Source organism: Dendronephthya gigantea, unplaced genomic scaffold, assembly GCF_004324835.1.
Source record: "Dendronephthya gigantea isolate DGI-Jeju-01 unplaced genomic scaffold, DenGig_1.0 000019F, whole genome shotgun sequence".
NCBI classification, from domain to species: domain Eukaryota; kingdom Metazoa; phylum Cnidaria; class Anthozoa; order Malacalcyonacea; family Nephtheidae; genus Dendronephthya; species Dendronephthya gigantea.
The window spans coordinates 2,284,136-2,302,928 of record NW_021163029.1 but is presented as its reverse complement, the minus strand read 5'-3'; the positions used below and the strand labels follow the sequence as shown (position 1 = coordinate 2,302,928).

At 36.9% G+C, this 18,793-nt stretch overlaps 1 protein-coding gene across 1 annotated transcript; it reads right to left on the bottom strand.

Moving 5' to 3' along the window:
* Positions 1–617: 617 nt before the first annotated feature.
* LOC114521152 (protein piccolo-like) lies at positions 618–6,729 on the bottom strand. The gene is made up of 4 exons (XM_028541566.1): positions 6,284–6,729; positions 3,202–3,744; positions 2,023–2,917; positions 618–1,897 (listed from the first exon to the last, which is right to left on the bottom strand). The coding sequence occupies exons 1-4, from the start codon at positions 6,396–6,398 to the stop codon at positions 1,732–1,734; spliced, it is 1,719 nt and encodes a 572-aa protein (XP_028397367.1). The 5' UTR covers positions 6,399–6,729; the 3' UTR covers positions 618–1,731.
* Between the last annotated feature and the right edge of the window lie 12,064 nt (positions 6,730–18,793).

Genomic DNA, 18,793 nt, shown 5'->3' with positions numbered 1-18,793 from the left:
TCTTGCAAGGTTCTCCGGATATTTTGCATACCAAGTTGGGTGAACCAAATTCTGACGAGTCACCATCAGAAGCCGGCGTGGTATCTCTATCAACAGACTGAGCGCAACTGTGAAAAAGGTTTGGCTGGACCAAGCGGTACAATGAGAATTCCCGTTGCCTTGTCGTGTATAATCTTCTGCAGATATGTGGAAACAAGGCAAAAAGGTGGAAAAGCGTAAAGAAAATACTTGACCAGCCAATAGAAAGACATGTGTAGACAACATCCATTCTAAACTTAAGTTAAAGGACCTGGATAGGCAGAGCCAGCGATTTGAGCCGCAGACAACCAAATCCCTTTGGCAATGCCCAAATCCAAACTGTTTTAACAAGTGAATTACATTGCTCTGACCTACATCCACCCATTTGGTTGATATAAGCGATCGCAGTGGTGTTATCACACATGGATATTAATGGATATTAATTTGGTCATTTAACAAAGATAGGAGGGCAAAATGAATGGCTAGCAATTCTAAATGATTAATATGTGAATCCAACGACGTATAAAATATAATTAAATGTAACCGTATATTTTGCATAGTTGAATCCTTGTTAACTCAGAAATACACAACTCTGATTGGCAAATTCTGTCTTTAACTACAGTTAAAAGTTAACTAGTCTTTTATACAACTGGCCAGGTAGTCAACCTAGAATGAACACGAGTTCGTTATAATGGTGGAGTCGTGAAGAATCCTGTTTTCGAGACTAATTACAATCACTTGCTCAAACGGTAAAATAATAATTATAATATAATATATGCAATAATTCAAAAAGCTCTTATATGCGAGATTTAACGTATATTTAACAATAATTTCATGCACTCAAAATATTTCAGTACAATATATACCATTTAATGTCCTACAAAATGTTACGTGTGTTCTATGTGTTTTTGTATGCGATCTAAATAATTCCATTACTATTACTAACAGTTTTGAGCTAATCAGTTCAAAACCCTAGGATATCGAATTGCAATTGCATCGAGTGACAAGTATTTACAAATATTATCTGTTCAAGAGTCGAAGACGAAGTGAAAGAATTGGGTTTTCACCATGTCCTCAATCTTATTTCTCTTTCTTTTATTTTTTTCGGGGCTGATTGTCGGTAAAACGTTCGACCTCATTTTATGTAGTTAAGTAATAGTTACCTCCAAAATTAACAATTTTGACTGGTGGAGACGATCACCAACTTAGTATAGTCAGGAGGGCCGGAACCACCGGGGCAGCTGCCCCCAACTGGGTGGCTTCGGCACTCTTGACTATAGTTAACAGTTTACTCCCTCTTTACACAACCGGAAAGCAGGGAAATTCTACTACAACCCTCCATTTTGCAGAAAAATACAAGATTAATTAGTGAAGTAACAAATCTACCCCCTTTCATCAGCCGTTCGTCACATTTTGGTCATATTCATGTCAACTATGACAATCTATCAGCTATCTTCTTAGTTTCATTAGACATATACCCGGAACTAGAATTCAATTTCTAAGGGAGAGGAGATCAGTCAACCGTAGTCATACCAAATGAAAGAGGAATGGCAGGGCACCTACAGCCCCACTTCCTCAGCTCAGAATCTGATCAGTTGAACACGACCAAAATGCGACTCATAAACAAGTAGACCTGAATAGTGCGGGTGTCCATTTTGTGATTTGTGATTAAACGTCTCTTGATTCACTCAACATATATACATGGGAATTAAATCATGCGTCTAATTTCTTTTGCAGTTCGGCAAAGTATCGATCCAAGAGAGACAAATGGTTGAGAATATTTTTGCGACCAAATTTCCGAGAGGCTGAGTCAAATTTCTGCATGTCGGGGTCTTCTGTGCAAGAGAATGTAACGTCGTAGAAATCCTTGAGTAGACATCTAAAAAATACAATATTTCTTGAATACGAGTCATGGACGACATTCCTGTAAACTTTTGAATTTTTCGGTTCAGATTTTAGAATGACATTTAAAGTGTGGATACAGTATTGACTGAGAATTCCTACCTGACTTTTTCAATTTCTTTCACTTTATTCGACTTTTTCGGTCTCTCTGGCGTTTCTGGCAGTGCTTCCTCGCTTTGCGCCGCTTTTTCAGCGAGTGTTTGAAAAGGAAAATATTCTAAATTCACATCATATATGTCATTCGCCAATTTTTCTGCCTCCTGTTCGTTGAGAGGCGTGAAAATAGTCGGCTTTCCGCTCTTTTTGGTCGCCGGCCCGTCGTTTTTGTCCGTTTCTAGTTTGCGTTTAGATTTAAACATATTTGGCAACGGTTGAACGTTTTCTTTTGAATGCTTTTGTCGAAGAGATGTTTTCATTAGGGAAACAAGATTACTTGGAGTTGTTGAAAAAGTATTCTCTTTCGTTTCGGTTGTTTCTGGAGTTTTGGCCGTAAAACCATTTTCATTTGGCGAACTTATCGCCGTGTCGATTTGAGGGACTGGTACAGGCGATACGCATTTAGTGCCACTCAGTGCTTTCGATATTGGCGGCGGGGTTTTCACTCCTGGGGATTTGATTGCAGGTTTTGGAATTCGTGACATTTCTTTCGGGTATTGTGATACAACAGTAACATTTGGAGGTACTACTTTGCTTTTAGGAGCTTCACCGGCGGAACTTGTGGTCATTCCGGCATATCGGGGATTAAGTCCACCGGGTGAGACAACGCTGGGGGTAGAACTTTGGATGAGTGATCTAGAGTTTTGGATAGCGAGTGCACTCGTTGGTACGCTGACAGGAGGAACTGTAGGTGGCAACTGGGATATTCCGTGTACTGCAGGGACCATTTGTGGATTAATGGCGTAATATTTTCCATTTGCAAAAAAACCAGGTGGAGTAGTGCTTTTGTATTGGTTTCCGGGCCAGTAAAAAGCCGCCCTGGCTTGGTTTTGTAGTGGACCTGGAAATAATGCAAATGTTTAATCGTTTGGACAAAGTTTTGAAAATACACTCACATATAGTGTGGTTTTTCAAAATGTAATTTAACAAATTTAGAGTTAAAAAGAGGAATTATGTAGGCTAACGATATCTTTTGCTATCTTATACGGGCTAGAAATAACCTAAGAATCGGGTGCTAAAAATTGCCGGTAAAAATCCCTTCCTTTTACTGCTTGCAATTGAATAGACAATCTCACTAGCGCATACACGCATTTTTTGAGATAACGGAGGGGACGGTGTTCATACCTGGTGGCAGTTTATTTTTCACACCAGCAATTGGATTGTTTTCCTCGCTTACACCTTTAACCTCCTGGCTTCCTCTTTCTTTCCAGATCTTATAAGCGTACGACTTTCGATACTGTGCATCCCGCTTGCTCGCCTGCGGGGCTTTCTGGCCTTGCATCATAGCCTCTTTAATTAAATCTTCAGGCTTGCGAGGGACTGTCGGGGTGTCGTGTTTCGCTTTTTTATTCGACGACTTGACGGCTGGTGCTCGTTTGGGTTTCTGAGTGTTGGTCGTGCGTTTCGATGGACTAGGTGCTGGATGTTTCTCGCCCTGAATCGCGGCCATCACGTGTACGGCATCTTGAGGAAGGCTTTTACCCCTCTCGTCTGGAACAACGCTTTCGGGACTGCCAGCGGATCCATTGAGATCTTGAGGTGTTTGTGAGATCCCATTATGTACCCCATTGTCCTCACCATTCGTGGTAGGTTTGTAGTGCTTCGGTTTACTGATTTTTCGTCTGCTCTTTGGAGAACTTTCTTGACAAGATGAGATATTTTCTTCATCTATAAATCAGACAAAAAACACGTAAGCATTATCATCTCATGGGAATGTCTTTCTCAAGCCTAGCTTCAACTTTGTCGCTTGAACCAATGGGGGATGTCAAAGAATGTCATTCTAATATCTACAATACAAAGAGTAATTTGCATACACACAAGATAAATTTAGACTTCTTCACAATGCAAGCATCTACCACTTGTGACAGCTGACAGATAAGAGCAAATATAAGCTTTGCTTTGCGTTATGAGTTTCACCACCAATATAGGAATGTTGAGCATTCGCACTAAGTGTAAGCGAATCGGGTATCAAATGTGTTGCATGCCGGCGGTACATTAGTTTTATTCGAAAAAAATACGAGTAAATGTATCATTATATAAACAGCCAGACGACTTGGTCTGGTTCAGGAGCGTTTTATGCAACAATAAAGACCAACCATTATAGCAAAAGACAATATAGTCATATTTAAATTTTGAACGTAGTTTCTTTCACGACCATGATTTATTTAATTAAGTAGTTACTTTATGTTTGAACATAAAGCACTAATTTTTTTTACTTCTCAGTGAAATCAAGCATTTGTTTTGAAAATTACAGAAGAATTTTAGAAGTTTGTCGTAAATGCCAAACTGACTTATCTGCCGATGTCATACATGTATAACTTAAGCTATAGGACCTTTACATTAAGCAGAGCAGACGTTCTGCTCTGTTAATCTCTTCAAATAATTAATTATAACACCTTGATACACTGAACAAAGAAATCACTGGGAGAATGATCAACGAAGTGAGTCATGAGGGACAATATTGGTAGACGGCAAGCTGTGTTTGGTATTTTTATCGTTTGGACGTACACGTGCAATATAATACACGTATAGTCAAAAGTTGTCTCTTACAGCCATATAACTTCTCTAGCAGCCGTTTAGGTCATGAAACATGAGTCTCTCATTACAGTGGAAATTTCATATTTGCCTGAGTGCGAACTTCCATGACCAAGTGGGAAGTGCTAACTGTTCTAGAATTACTTACAAACTGGCCTCTTACTAGAAATCGAACCTTGGGTCCAGTATTTTTTATAGTGTAAGCCAGCCATTATACGCCAGGTAGAGCAGTGATTTCATCTGTTATATGCCACTAGCGTTCTGTGCCATATTGCGCAATAACCACGCGCACTGGGGAACCAGCTCAGTCTATAGCTATTTTAGCTAGGTACCACCCACCGATACTACCAATCTTTTTTATTGATTGTTTATAACAACAAACAGTAAATTATAGGTTGAGAGTATCCTTCCAGTTTCAAAGAACGAGTCATAAACGCTGATGATCTAAGATTGACAAAGCCGAACACAAAACATCTTTTGGGTTGTGACTAAGTGACTGTCTAACGAGCAAAGTCAGCCAACAAAGATATCGAACATGCTGGCGTTAGATAATAGATCCAACAATCAACATATAACCGAAAGTCTCAAGTGGCTTAGTGTAAATAGCAAGGCAGCAAAGGACGTAATTTTAACGGTACTAACCGAATTTGTTCGTTAGCATGATACTGAACAGAACAACTGACGAGTTTGTCCGTTTTCCCGCTTTTGTTACGCGTCAAAATGTCATTTGGTCTGACACAAAACATCACGCAAAAGTGGGTTTCCCGCCAAAACTCTGTTTACTATGTTAACGACGTCATAAATTGCTCTAACTGCCACCGCCATTTCATGCAATCAAATGCGTACACTATAGGAAGAAGCTAATATGTGAACAGAAAGTGTAACTTTACTGAGCTAAATAACTTAATTCTTAGTTGGAAATTTGTTTGGTAAGAAAGAAATATTATGTTACAAAAGTAATGGACTAGGTCTTTGACTACAGAAAATAAGGAGATTCATGAAATAAATACTGGCAAAATAACAGGCATTTATGCTTTGCCAAGAGCGGTTAGGAAGGCAAATTGGATCCGCGGCGTTGTAATTCCTTGAGTTCATGCGATATATACTGTCTGCGGACCGGCCTTAACTTTCAGGGACTGAGGGAAGTGTTGCTTAATTAGATTCAGATCGACAATTACACTTCCGTTTCAGCTAAACCGAAATGGCTTCAATACCACCAAATCAGCTATCTAACGAAGAAAGCGTTCAATGTCTGAGCACTGTCGATGTATATGATTGTAGGATGAATAAAACCATTGTCTTTCAACCGAATTCTCACTGAAACAAGGCGGAACAAGCGATTGGGTGAGTCGCAGTAAAATGGAATATGTTTGCGAAGCACTTAGAGGTATATCATGTTATGACGTCACCACAGGTTACCTACTTAACACTTTTCCGCCATTTCATGGCTGCCCACATATTATCACAGATATTGTATAGGCATGGCTCTTTAAATCACAACGATATGACGAAAACAATGGCCCATCTTATAGTTTTTTTAAGAAGCTAAACTAATAAATGGTATACAATATATATATGTATATATATAAGCGTCTTACATACTTTAATTTCACCACGCGTTTACATCTCGTTGTGGGCAAGTAAATAATATCGTTCCACTTCAGTAACCTACCTTCAAGTTTCAAAACAACATCAGGTTTATCGTTTGTTTTCCCGTTATCGCTAAGCCCAGCTTTCCGAGCTTCATTCGTCCAATTTTCTACCTTCCTTGTTTCTAATTCAGCCATATTTCGTCGGGAATAAGCTCCTCGAAACGATCTAACAAAACAACCAGATTCTTTCACGGTATGGCGAGCTTCAGCGTTTTCAGCTTCTCTTTGTATATCAAAAATTGGCGGGGACTTTCAGCGAATTAAATCCTGTGAGCGTTGCTCCTAAAACACGACAATCCTTTGTTGTATGAACTCCTGGTCCAAGACAGTATAATTGAGCTTGGAGAGAAGTTGTTCAGCTGTAATCTTCCTTCGTTCGTAAACTAATGTTTCTACTGAGAGGTTGTCTATTGGTATGTTAATTTTGGCGTGGCGCTTTACTACATAATTTGTCAAGAGGGCAGCATTTGCAAGTTTAATTATATAACTCAATCGACCATGAAGCGTTTTGAAAGACAGCGACAAAACGTGTCATTGAAATTCCTTTCAAATACTGTTCGTTTACTTGTCTATATCTCGGGACTGATTGAAACAGCCTAAAAGAAGGAAAATGAAATGGATCGTTCCGAGTTTGTCTTAGGCTCTCGGTGTGGTTTTAAACAGAGCGAACACTCCGAACAGCCACTTCGTTTTTTTCAAGTTGACTTATAGTGTATAACTGGACTGCTATCGGAGGTGGTCAACTTTTAGTTCATAACTGGACTGCTATCTGAGTGGTCGAAATAGGTGAAGATTTTAATCTTAATCTGTCAACCCACAAGAATTTAGCACTCACTAAACCGTTGAGCAAACGGGATAGAAAACGAAAATGCCGTGACGAGCAAACCAGTAGATGTGTGAACGAAGCCTGAGTTAAAGTTTTCATATAAATCTCCTATTTTCAGGACCCGCTTAATCATGACCGGCTGATCTGGAATGTACTCATGGTACAGATTACTTGCTGCGGAATTCTGCCAGCGGACTCGGATAATATTTTTGTACCGTCTACGACAGTTTTGTACTTTTGTTTACACGTATGAGTAGCCATATTTAAAAGAAGTGCGGCCGGTTTCCATTAAGCGGTCAAAATGGTCAGACCGGTCGTATTTTAAATTGAAATAGAGTATTTCGTTAAGAATGTAGCGATAAAACTATATTTCCCGTGTTAGGCAGATGTAAATAACGATATACTTGAATGCAGAGTTCTTGAAACACTCTAAAATACCAGTAATCTATCCGTACTGAAATACAACAGGACCGGTCTGTCCGCCGTTTTTTCCGTTTAAAGGAAAGCACCCTAATATCGGTTAACTGCATGAAATCGGCAGCATCGAATCATTAATATGCGTTGTACTTGACAATTTTTAATGATTTTCTGATAACAGTTGTAACCTGAAGGTTATCAACTTTGATTTTGACAGAATTGGCTATTCAGAATCGTATATTTTAACGACGATTTACCTCTCAGAAGTAAGATCTTTTTACAACCAGCATGGTAATATTAATGATAGACATATTTTTGGACTGAAACTTACGTAACTCATTATCCATAGTTTATATATATACTTTACGACTACGGGCGTTTTACAACCGATCTCTCGGCCTGTTATTAATGATAGTATTGATAGGCATATTCCTGGAGAAAAAAACACATGCATACTCTAGACTTGTTCTAGGTTTAATTATAAACAAACCAGCGCTTTGCTTTAACTTTGGCTAGGACTTTTTATAGGACTATGATATGATTATCTGGCAAGGTCGCGTTGAGATTATAGTATCAGTCAGAGTGTCCCAAAACCCCCAAAAGTATTGAAACCACCCATAACAATGCAGTTAGAGTTTGAATGCCTAAGCAGCTTTTTGGGACCCACAAGTGTATAAATGTTTGAATAAGCATTTTCAGTATGCATGATGACATGCAGTGAACTTTGTTTTTGTACCCACAAATGACTTTTATTGCCAATAATTAAAATTTACAGATATGGATAACAATATTTAAATGACCGTGACATTCGACATGTCCTCCTTTTGTAGGAAGTTTAAATTTTGTAGGACTATGTTTAGCACTTTATAAGTTGCGTTAATCTCATTGACCTTAGTAGAATTCGCGAGCAAAAATTCGCGAATTACGAACGAGTGATTTAAATTTTACCAATAGCCGAATAGGTGATTTCAATAATAGTTTTGGGTTTGGGGGAAACTTGATCTGTATAGTGTAGTCAAGTGTCCACTTGAATTCATTTCTTACCACATCTATATTAATTACATACACATATATTACAAAATAGACTGAGCAGTTACCATGCAGTTTATATATAACACGGTCTTCATGCAGTCTTTATATGATCCTATCAAAAACTCGCCTATGCTCAATCATCAACAAAAAAAAACAAGCATTATACATATATGTCTGTAATGTTTTTATTGGCAAATACCGCAATTTTTACTTGTCATTGCATGCCTATTCAAATGATATAATTGGTAATGAAAGCAATCTCAACTTGAACTAAGTCCAAGAAGCGAAAAAAGTTGCGCTCCCTAAGTTACAATTTTCTTCTGTCTTAAATCACTCATAAAATCAACTTTTTATCCACTAATAATTTAAATATATTCCATTCTCATACGACAACCAGGTAGTAGAATTTATTCACACTTGCACTGAATTAATAATTATGGAGCCGGTGAATTAGGCCTTTCATCAGGAAGTTAGTAGTCCAGAAAATAGATATATGACTATGGATCGGATGACGATAACGTCTTGAATGGTAAGGCCAACATAACATCACGGTTAAACACATCAGTTACCATCACTTTCAAACACGTGAAAATTGTATGTGTCACGTGTTGTGTTGTAACGTAGCTGCCCCATAGGAGTGATCGATCAGAACAGTTCCGAACTTTCACGTGACAGTGTTCTGTTGTACTCCATTACTGCTCTTGAAATCTGGAGTACTCCGAACAGTAAATGGAGCAGCCTGATAGAATACCGTCTTACTGAGAATAGCTACATTCACGAGGGATTAAATTTAATAAAATCACTCATAATTCTATAGAATTTGATCAGTGAATTTCAGACCCTATGACTATGAGATATAGAGCATAAAAATACAGGAAGCTGAGCGGAGTGAATGTAGCTATTCTCTAATAGCTGGAAATTTATTGTGCCACACGCTAGCAAAATTATAATTAACAGATTCGATGCTTTAGTTGCAATCTACCCCCCCCCTATTTCTGTAATTCTCACCCCTACCTTTCGGTTATTTTCACTCAGTCTCTCTCCTTCGAAACCATGTCTAATGTTTTTATGTGGTGCATGGTCATGCAAGAAAATAGCTTCCTGCATGTTGGCATATTCCTGACATAACTTATTATATTATTATAGTATTTCATTGTAGACCGAATGTATCAAAACATGAATATGATTTCTACCCAATGAGGATACAATGTGTCTACTTCCTGCATGCATTCAAAAATGTTTGGGGCCTATGGGAATACCAGAACATATCATACTCGCGTTCTTACCAGTGTATATAACGCAATTGAAGACGATGGAAAACACACAGGGATGCAGCGAAAGGTAAGGACTAAGGACTTGGTATAACTTTCGAGTTCTGTCAGTGCGAAGGATATTGTGTATAAACTCTACTAAATAAGGGGGGAGTATCTAATACTAAATAGGTTTCTGACTTTCTGTCGCCTGTCGGTGATACGCGGTTGCGTTGGATCATAGTATCGTGTGTATGTACGAACAGCACAGTGAAGCTGGCTCATCCAGCAGAAAATTTAGCAATGATTCCTTTATAACAGACGATTTGAGTTATGACTGCAAAAATGAGTGAAGCGCGTTATATAAAGCGAGTATTCGAGTAGTATTATAGTGCTTACTAGTTACTATACTAGAATAATGCATTTCGTTGCCTATAAGAGTAATAAGACTGTCGTAATGTCATCGTCTGTCTGACGATCTTCCAGACAAGTGAGAAACTCATTTTAAAAATAAGGTACAACAGCTATATAGCCGTATAGTATGCGTATATGATGAGTTTATCTGTATGCGTATTATATTGAGATGATTCGTGCTAAGTTCAAAATACACAATTTAAGAATTAATTAAAAAGTGATGTACCAAAAAAGGTTTTTAAAGTGCAGAGTAAAAGCGTCCAATCAAAAGTCACTTCAAGGAATCGCTAAAAATACTACCGTATTATGTATAAACCATGTATAATATATAAACAGCAGGCATGTAGCTACAAACAGCAGTCGCATGAAACGAGAGTATAGCCAAGTGCATGGGGCATGGCCGTTACCGTATCCGTATATATAAGTTTATACTGAATCATATATCCTCAAATCTATTGAAGGTTTTTATTTCGAGTAGAATTTAAATACAGTGTCAGTGCAATTTTATGCAAATTTGATGCCGCTGCAACCCGACACGCAAAATCAAGCCGAGCCATGCAGTTTAATTTTGTGCGTACATGTCGACAAGACTATGGCATGATATAGACCATAGACATAGTATAGATCTATCAAAAACTAAAACCATTTTGAGCGAGCTCGATTCTTGCAGAAAGTCTAAGTGTTTACATCGAGTAGCGATAATGTAACTGTTGCAAAGTGCACAAGTCAAATATGTATACTAAATATTTAACGAACTTTATAGGTTTATATTTTTTATTTTAGTGAAGGATGGCGCAAATTTGTTTTGTTCGTGATTACCGTCGTCCTTTATCTTGATGGGGAAAACCAGATCAGGTAAGCCGTAAATTCTTATACACTTACAACGTTAAATGAGGGCATCCCATTACTAATACTTTAAACTCTATTCAAAATTCATCTTTTTTTAATTTTTATTTCTATTTTACGTGATTAACGAAAGGTGGTGCATAAATTCTTCCGTGACTTTTCTTTACTTTGCTGATGAAGAGAATCAGATTAGGTTTGTCGAAATTAACTGTCTTGACACTTTAGCCATTTTTCCACCCATACCAATACGGACCGTGGACATGGTATTATTCTTTACTTGTCTACGTCAATATATTTACGTCATGTATATACTTTTAAGATCGTCCGAAATTGATGTTTTCGTTATTGTGGTCCTAAACGTTGCCAATGATGACGATGGTAAGTTGTAAGTTAATTGGGCTTCTTCCCGGCTCGGGTTATATGTACATGCAGCTTTGATGTTTAGTCTTATCATACATGTCTGATGGGGTGATAAAAATTATTTGAACGCTGTTGTTTTATTAATATTTTTATTTACATAATAGATGTATAATAACCCCCTATTATAGGCCTGGCTTTCGTAATCCATTGGCGATGTTCTAAGATCTATATATTGTCGGTGATCACTGATAGCCTCGCCGATGAGTGATACGACATATGAAAACCATGGTCAGTTTTATATGTCGTAATTCATCGGCGATAGCCATGGTACATATACTGCATTGATCACCGACAATAGATCGTAGACCATCGCCGATGAATTAGGACATATGAAAACCAGGCTTAAACAGCATTGCACTGATGCAAATTACCAAAGAACACTACGGTATCGTACAAAGACTAACACGCTGATGTTCAGTTTCACATTCTCAGTAAACTTACCAGCTTGACTACCTTGAAATCTAACCTATCTACGGCCACAGGTTCAGTATTGAAGAGTCCAATAAAACTGTTGAATTAAAACTTCTCTTTGTAAAATATTTTGAATTTGTTCATGTTCGTCAATGACGCGCTTTAGATCGACAGTACCGCCAGTGGAAATTTCAGTTTATCAAACGAAACCATTGAAACCAGCAGGGGATTGAAGGTCAAATACGTGTTTTGCGGGGCAAGTTCTTATTAAGAGTGAAGCGAACATCGCAAACGAAAAGTTAAAGCAAGAAATTGGAGGGGGGGGGGGCGTTATATTCGTTCAAAACTCACGAACATTTTCAATAACTCATGCATCTATAGTGGATGTTAGAGCAATGTAACTAATGTTCTCGAGCTTTCCCGTTTGCCTGTATACAAAAAGACGCACCTTTTTCAGTATCCATATATTTCATTTGAAATACCAAAATCAATGGAATAGTCTAGCTGAAAAATAAAATCTCTTTGTTGTGTTTTTTTGCCAATGAATAGCAGTATAACTTAGTAGAAATATCTCGACGGAGGGCTATGGATTTTTTTCATGTGGAAGAAAACAAACATAAAACTATTTAAATTCCAGTTAGTTTTTCCCAACAGATCTAGCTATTAATATTCTCCCCAATAAAGTTCTCCGACAGGGGGTCTGTGGCCCTCCTAATTTTGCCTCTCCTTTTGTGCTATCCCCGGTATAATAGTGATTATGAACGCAATGTTAATATAGTCGCTATATGATGCTTGTAAATGTCTTATAGCCACATGTCCTGATTTTTTTTATTATAAAAGCTTTTATATCATAAAATACCCCCATGAAACTTAGAGAATTGAGATGACAGCTGGGATTCAACATATAGTCATAACAATTTATATATTTTATTACATTTAGAACCTGATGTACTTTCTGACTCTATACCGGAGGAAATCTAAAGAGAGTGTCGCAAAGGGTGTCGCCTATATCGCCAGTGCATGTATACAAATATTACGTTACAAATACATACATATACATATACAAATATTGCAAATACATATACATAGTTCAAAAGAAGCTGAAATGCTTATAGCTACAATATTATTCTATGCACGAATCGAAGTTTATAAATGTTTAGCACGAACTAGTATACTATGCATATAGTATTATAGACTGTAGCTATATACAATTAGAATTGATTCATAACTAGTTTTAAAACTGATTCTTGAAAGTAAATTTTAAATTATGCTCAGTAAATGAAATTAAAGTTAAATTAGCGTTAAATAAACTTTTTACATAGGAATCTTTTTGAGTCGCTTTTCACTTCTGCTGCATGACTGAAGCATAATTATTCAGTCGGCTCTTGCAGTATGTATCATGCATTCAGTATCAATACTAGAATAATGCCTTGATTAAGCTCTTATGTATTTCGTTGCCTATACGATCGTCGTAATGTCATCGTCTCTCTGACTATCTTCCAGACAAACAAAACTCATTTTAAAAATAAGATACAACGTAGCTATGTACTAATATAGCGTATAGTACGCGTGCATGTGCATGGTGCATGCACGTATACGTATTTATACGTCGTTTTAGAACTTTTATTGTAGGACTCCGCTGGAAAGATACTTTCAGAATTATTGACTTTATTGACTTTATTAAAAACGGTACTATTTCACCAAAATAATTATTTACAAGAATATTAATTAAAAGAAGAGGAAGAAAAAGGGTGATCTTCCAATAGGCCGAGTGCATGCACTATATACATATATTAAATAAATTTTGGCAATTGTGAACATTAACATATTTGTTTCATTTTAGTTTTAAAGCTTGAGATATTGCTAGTTGATTTTATTTCAGTGGAGAGGTTATTCCAAGCCTCAGCTCCCCTATAGGCGAAAGCCTTTTTCATGCTGTTTGTTTTAGGCTTAGGTAATGCGAAATTGTATTCGCTATTTCTTGTATTATGGGTATGTATAGCATTGGTATCAGTAAAGATTTCAGTCAGGTAATTTGGAGTCATTTTGTTTTTAACTTTAAACATGAGAAGCGCTAATTGGTGATCTCTTCTGGCTTGAAGGTTAGAGATCCCTACTTTTTTCAAAATATCAGCAGATCGAATCTCATAGCTTTCGCGTGTTATAATTCGGAATGCTCGGTTTTGGAGCTTTTGTAATTTGTCTGATAAACCCTTTCCTAGGCAACCCCAAACTTGCGAGCAATAATCAAAGTGTGGTTGAATAATTGATTGATATATTGTAATTAGTGTTCTAAAATCCACTATTTCTCGAAGCCGTCTTAGGATGCTGAGGCCTGCATTTACCTTTTTAGTAATTAGGTTCACTTGTGCATTCCATGACAAGTTTTCGTCAATATTTACACCAAGAGATTTAGTTACTTTAACTCTGTCTATTTTCCTACCATCAATATGTATGTGAGGATGTGCATCAATTTGATTAATTCTTTTATTGCTACCTAATATCATGTATTCCGTTTTGGAATGGTTTAAAGTTAATTGGTTGGCTGACATCAAAGTTGATATTTTTTCTAAATCGTGGTTAAGATTCTCTGCAATTTCATTAATATTTTCACTAGATGTATCGATTTGGGTATCGTCGGCAAACATGCTGGTGCTTGTTCTCTCTAGACATTGAGGCAGATCATTTATGTATATTAGAAATAAAAGTGGGCCTAGAGCAGAGCCTTGTGGTATGCCTGTTTTTACACGAAATGGTCCAGATGTGTGGCCCCCTACTTTGCAGTATTGCGTTCGGTCTGTCAAATATGACTTTAAGTAGAATATCATGATTCACAGTATCGAAAGCTTTTTTTAAGTCTAAGAATGTATCAAAGCATGAATATGAATTTGCCCAATGAGGAGGATACAGCCTGTGTGTACTTCCTGCATTCATAATTTTGTTAATACAAAACGAGTACAGGTACACTCCGCGAAACATGCAATAATAAAATCCGCACAACCACACAAGGCTGTCAAAGCCCATCAGACTTGCGTTCTTAGTATATAACGCAATTAATAGACGATGGAAAACACACAGGGATACAACGAAAGGTAAGGACTAAGGACTTGGTATAACTTTCGAGTTCTGTCAGTGCGAGGGATATTGTGTATAATCTCTACTAAATAGGGGGAGAGTTTCTAATAGGTTTCTGTCGGTAATACGAGCGGCTGCGTTGGATCATAGTATCGTGTGTATGTATACGAAAAGCACAATGAAGCTGGCTCATCCAGCAGAAAATTTACCAATGATTCTCTTATAACAGACCATTTCAGTTATAACTGCATATTAGGAAAGCAGCGTTATATAAAGCGGGTATTCGTGTAGTATAGTTAGTATTATAGTGCTTACTACTTACTATGCTAGAATAATTCCTTAAAGGCCCATTTACACTACGCGATTTGTCGCTTAAGATTCGTACTCGGGAGTATGTGAACGTATGAACACAGGTTTGTACATGACGGTTTAAATTCCACCCTGCGCAATATGCATGAAGATTTTGGCGTAAGCCCTCTTTTGCATCCGTCAGAATGATAATCGCATACAACTTATCGTGTAGTCTAAATAGGCCTTAAGCCCTTACGTATTTCGTTGTCTATACGATCGTCGTAATTTCACCGCCTATCTGACATCTTCCAGACAAGCGCAAAACTCATTTTAAAAATAATGTACAACGTAGCCATATAGCCGTATATAGTACGCGTGCATGCTATAAGTATTGATACATCGTTTTAGAACATAAAAAGTGCAGAGTAAAAGCAACCAATCAAAAGCCACTTCAAGGAACCGCTCAAAATACTATTATGTATAATTATATAAACGAAGTATAATGTATAAACAGCAAGTCAGCAGAAAACGAGAGTTAGCCAAGTGCATGGGGCATGGCCTTTACCGTATCTGAAGTGTATACTGAATCATATATACTCAAATCTATTGAAGGTCTTTATTTCGAGTAGAATTTAAAAACAGTGTCAGTGCAATTTTATGCAAATTTGTCGCTGCAACCCGACACGTAAAATCAAGCCGAGCTATGCAGTTTTGTGCGACATGTCGACAAGACTATATATCGCCTGATAGACCTGTCAAAATCTAAAACCATTTTGAGCGAGCTCGAGACTTGGAGAAAGTCTAAGTGTTTACATCGAATTAAAATAAACCACGAGTAGCGATAATTGTAACTGTAATTGCAACAAAGTGCACAAGTCTACCGGGTGGCGCAAAAAAATGTTCCTCCTCTTTGACTTAATTTAATTTATAAACTAAAAAAGATATCATTTTCAAGTAACGTCTATTGAGTGGAGTGGTGTTTAATGTAAGCCTTGTACATTTCTATACAATATTAGCCAAGATAGCCTATAGGCGTTTAAACTCAAGGTAGCGTTTCTGGGAGAAGCAAAAAATGTTCTAAAATAGACTGAAAACAGCACGCAACATGCAGTAAGAACAAATATTGATAGCTTCGTCTGGCAAATCCTCACTGTTTTTATGCTCGGAGATGGAATATTATTTCAATGATTTTGCCATCGACGTAAAACTTCTCTTGCATTATTAGTCCTGGCATATTCCAAACAAATCCAAACTCGTTGCTGTATCGTTAAACGAGGCATGTTTATAACAAAGCGGGCAAGCTCCTTTGCTTTCGTTCCCTTGTGCATTGCAAACTCCTTGTTCGAACGATGAACAGTATTATTTTAACATCAAATACACTTATACTTCGAATACTTTAATCTACTGAGAATCTTTAAAATGCAAAGCAAAGACAACATAAAAAACGCTTTAAAGAACGCCTATCGTGGAAGTTGAAAATAACTTAGTTGAGTCGCGATATTTAGTCATGTTATTTCGATTCGCTTCGTCAAAAAATGCAATTTTATTTTAAACGGCTCGATCTCGACTAATATTGTACAGAATTGTTCAAGAGATATATCAAAATTTAAGTTAGACATCACAGCGTTCAACAAACTTTATTTGAATAAGATATCTGTATTAGTTTTTTAATTACGATAAGTCTAAGAGGGGGAACATTTTTTTGCGCCACCCGGTATATATATTAGTAGGTTTATATTTTTTATTTTAGTGAAAGGCGGTGAGAATATGTTTTGTTCGTGGTTACCGTCGTTCTCTTTCTTGATGGGGAAAACCAGTTCATGTAAGCCGTAAATTCTTATACTTTTCGCTGTTCAATGAGGGCAAACCATTACCAATGCTTTAAACTCTATACAAAATTCATTTAATTCAATTAATCCCCGAGCCGGTGCGAAGCACCGGTCGAGGGTACTAATTCCGCCCGGAGATTTTAATTACGCCCGGGAATGCAAATGCGAAATGAAAGCATTGAACTGAATGAAAGTTGGGCGTTTTTGTAAGTTATGCGCAAGCGTGAGTTTAAAAAGAGTTAAAACTGGTAACCAGCAAACGTTTGCGAGCGCGCGATTGGCTAAATTAAAATTTTGGTTCGCGTCAGCATAACTGATATTTTGAATTATAAAACTTTTTTAAAAATATTTTTCATTTGGATGGTTTTGAAATTCATTCGGAAAATTGATTAAAATGTAAAGTAAATGATGCTTTCGGATAGAAAAACTTTGATTCAAATACATGGTGAAAAATCTACGAGTGTTTTTGAACAGGTAAATAGGTAGATTTTGTATTTTAAAGCATGCAAGTACTTCGTAAGTTTAACTTGTAGATTTATCAACAAACGTTGTAGTATTTAAAACTATTCGTAGCACAATTACTAGCATGATTTTACTTATACGACTTCGATCATTCAGCGGAAACGAGTATTATAGAATTTCACTAATGGAAATATAGGTTTATTACTTCAGGCGAGGGGATTTTGCATGCATGTATTTCTAGTTTTATATTTTACGTGATTAACGAAAGGTGGTGCGTAAATTCTTTCGTGACGTTTCTTTACTTTGCTGATGAGGAGAATCAGATTAGGTTTGTCGAAATTAACTGTTTTTACACTTTAGCCATTTTTCCACCCATACCAATACAGACTATGTTATTATTTTTTACTTGTTTACGTCTATATTTACCTGATGTGTATACTTTTAAGATTGTCCGAAATTGATCTTTTCGTTATTGACATTGCCATCCTAAACGTTCCCCATGGCCATGATGACGATGGTAAGCTATAAAAATACTGATTTTACTACATTGTGCTTCTTTCCGACTCGGGTTATATGTATACTTTCATTATATTTAAAATTTAAAAAAATTCTGATATGCTCTTATGATACCATAGGCAGCCCAGACTTTGACTTGCGCGTGTGATACTCGCGCGCGTGTCGCGCTTACGTTGTTTACTTCGTCTATATATTATGACAAGGTAGGAAAGAGTTTATCAAAATATGACAGATATACCTTCGTAAATGTATAATTATCTAAAAAATTACTTGAAGAAACACCACAAAAACTACAACCTAATAATTACCGATGATTAAACTACCATATCCTGCAGTTTCCATGTTTTTAAACAACATCTAAAACCTTCAAATTAGCGAAATGAAACAGGAATTCATACGGAATTTTGAGAAAACTATCCGAGGGTCACCCCGCCTAAGGAAACGTCATCTTTTTTGAGATATTAACTAAACGCTCATTGGCTCTCATTGGTGGTTCTGCAGGTAAGCCAATGAGCGTTTAGTTAATATCTCAAAAAAGATGACGTTTCCTTAGGCGGAGTGACCCTCGGATAGTTTTCTCAAAATTCCGTATGAATTCCTGTTTTATTTCGCTAATTTGAAGGCTTTAGATGTTGTTTAAAAACATGGAAACTGCAGGATATGGTAGTTTAATCATCGGTAATTATTAGGTTGTAGTTTTTGTGGCGTTTCTTCAAGTAATTTTTTAGATAATTATATATT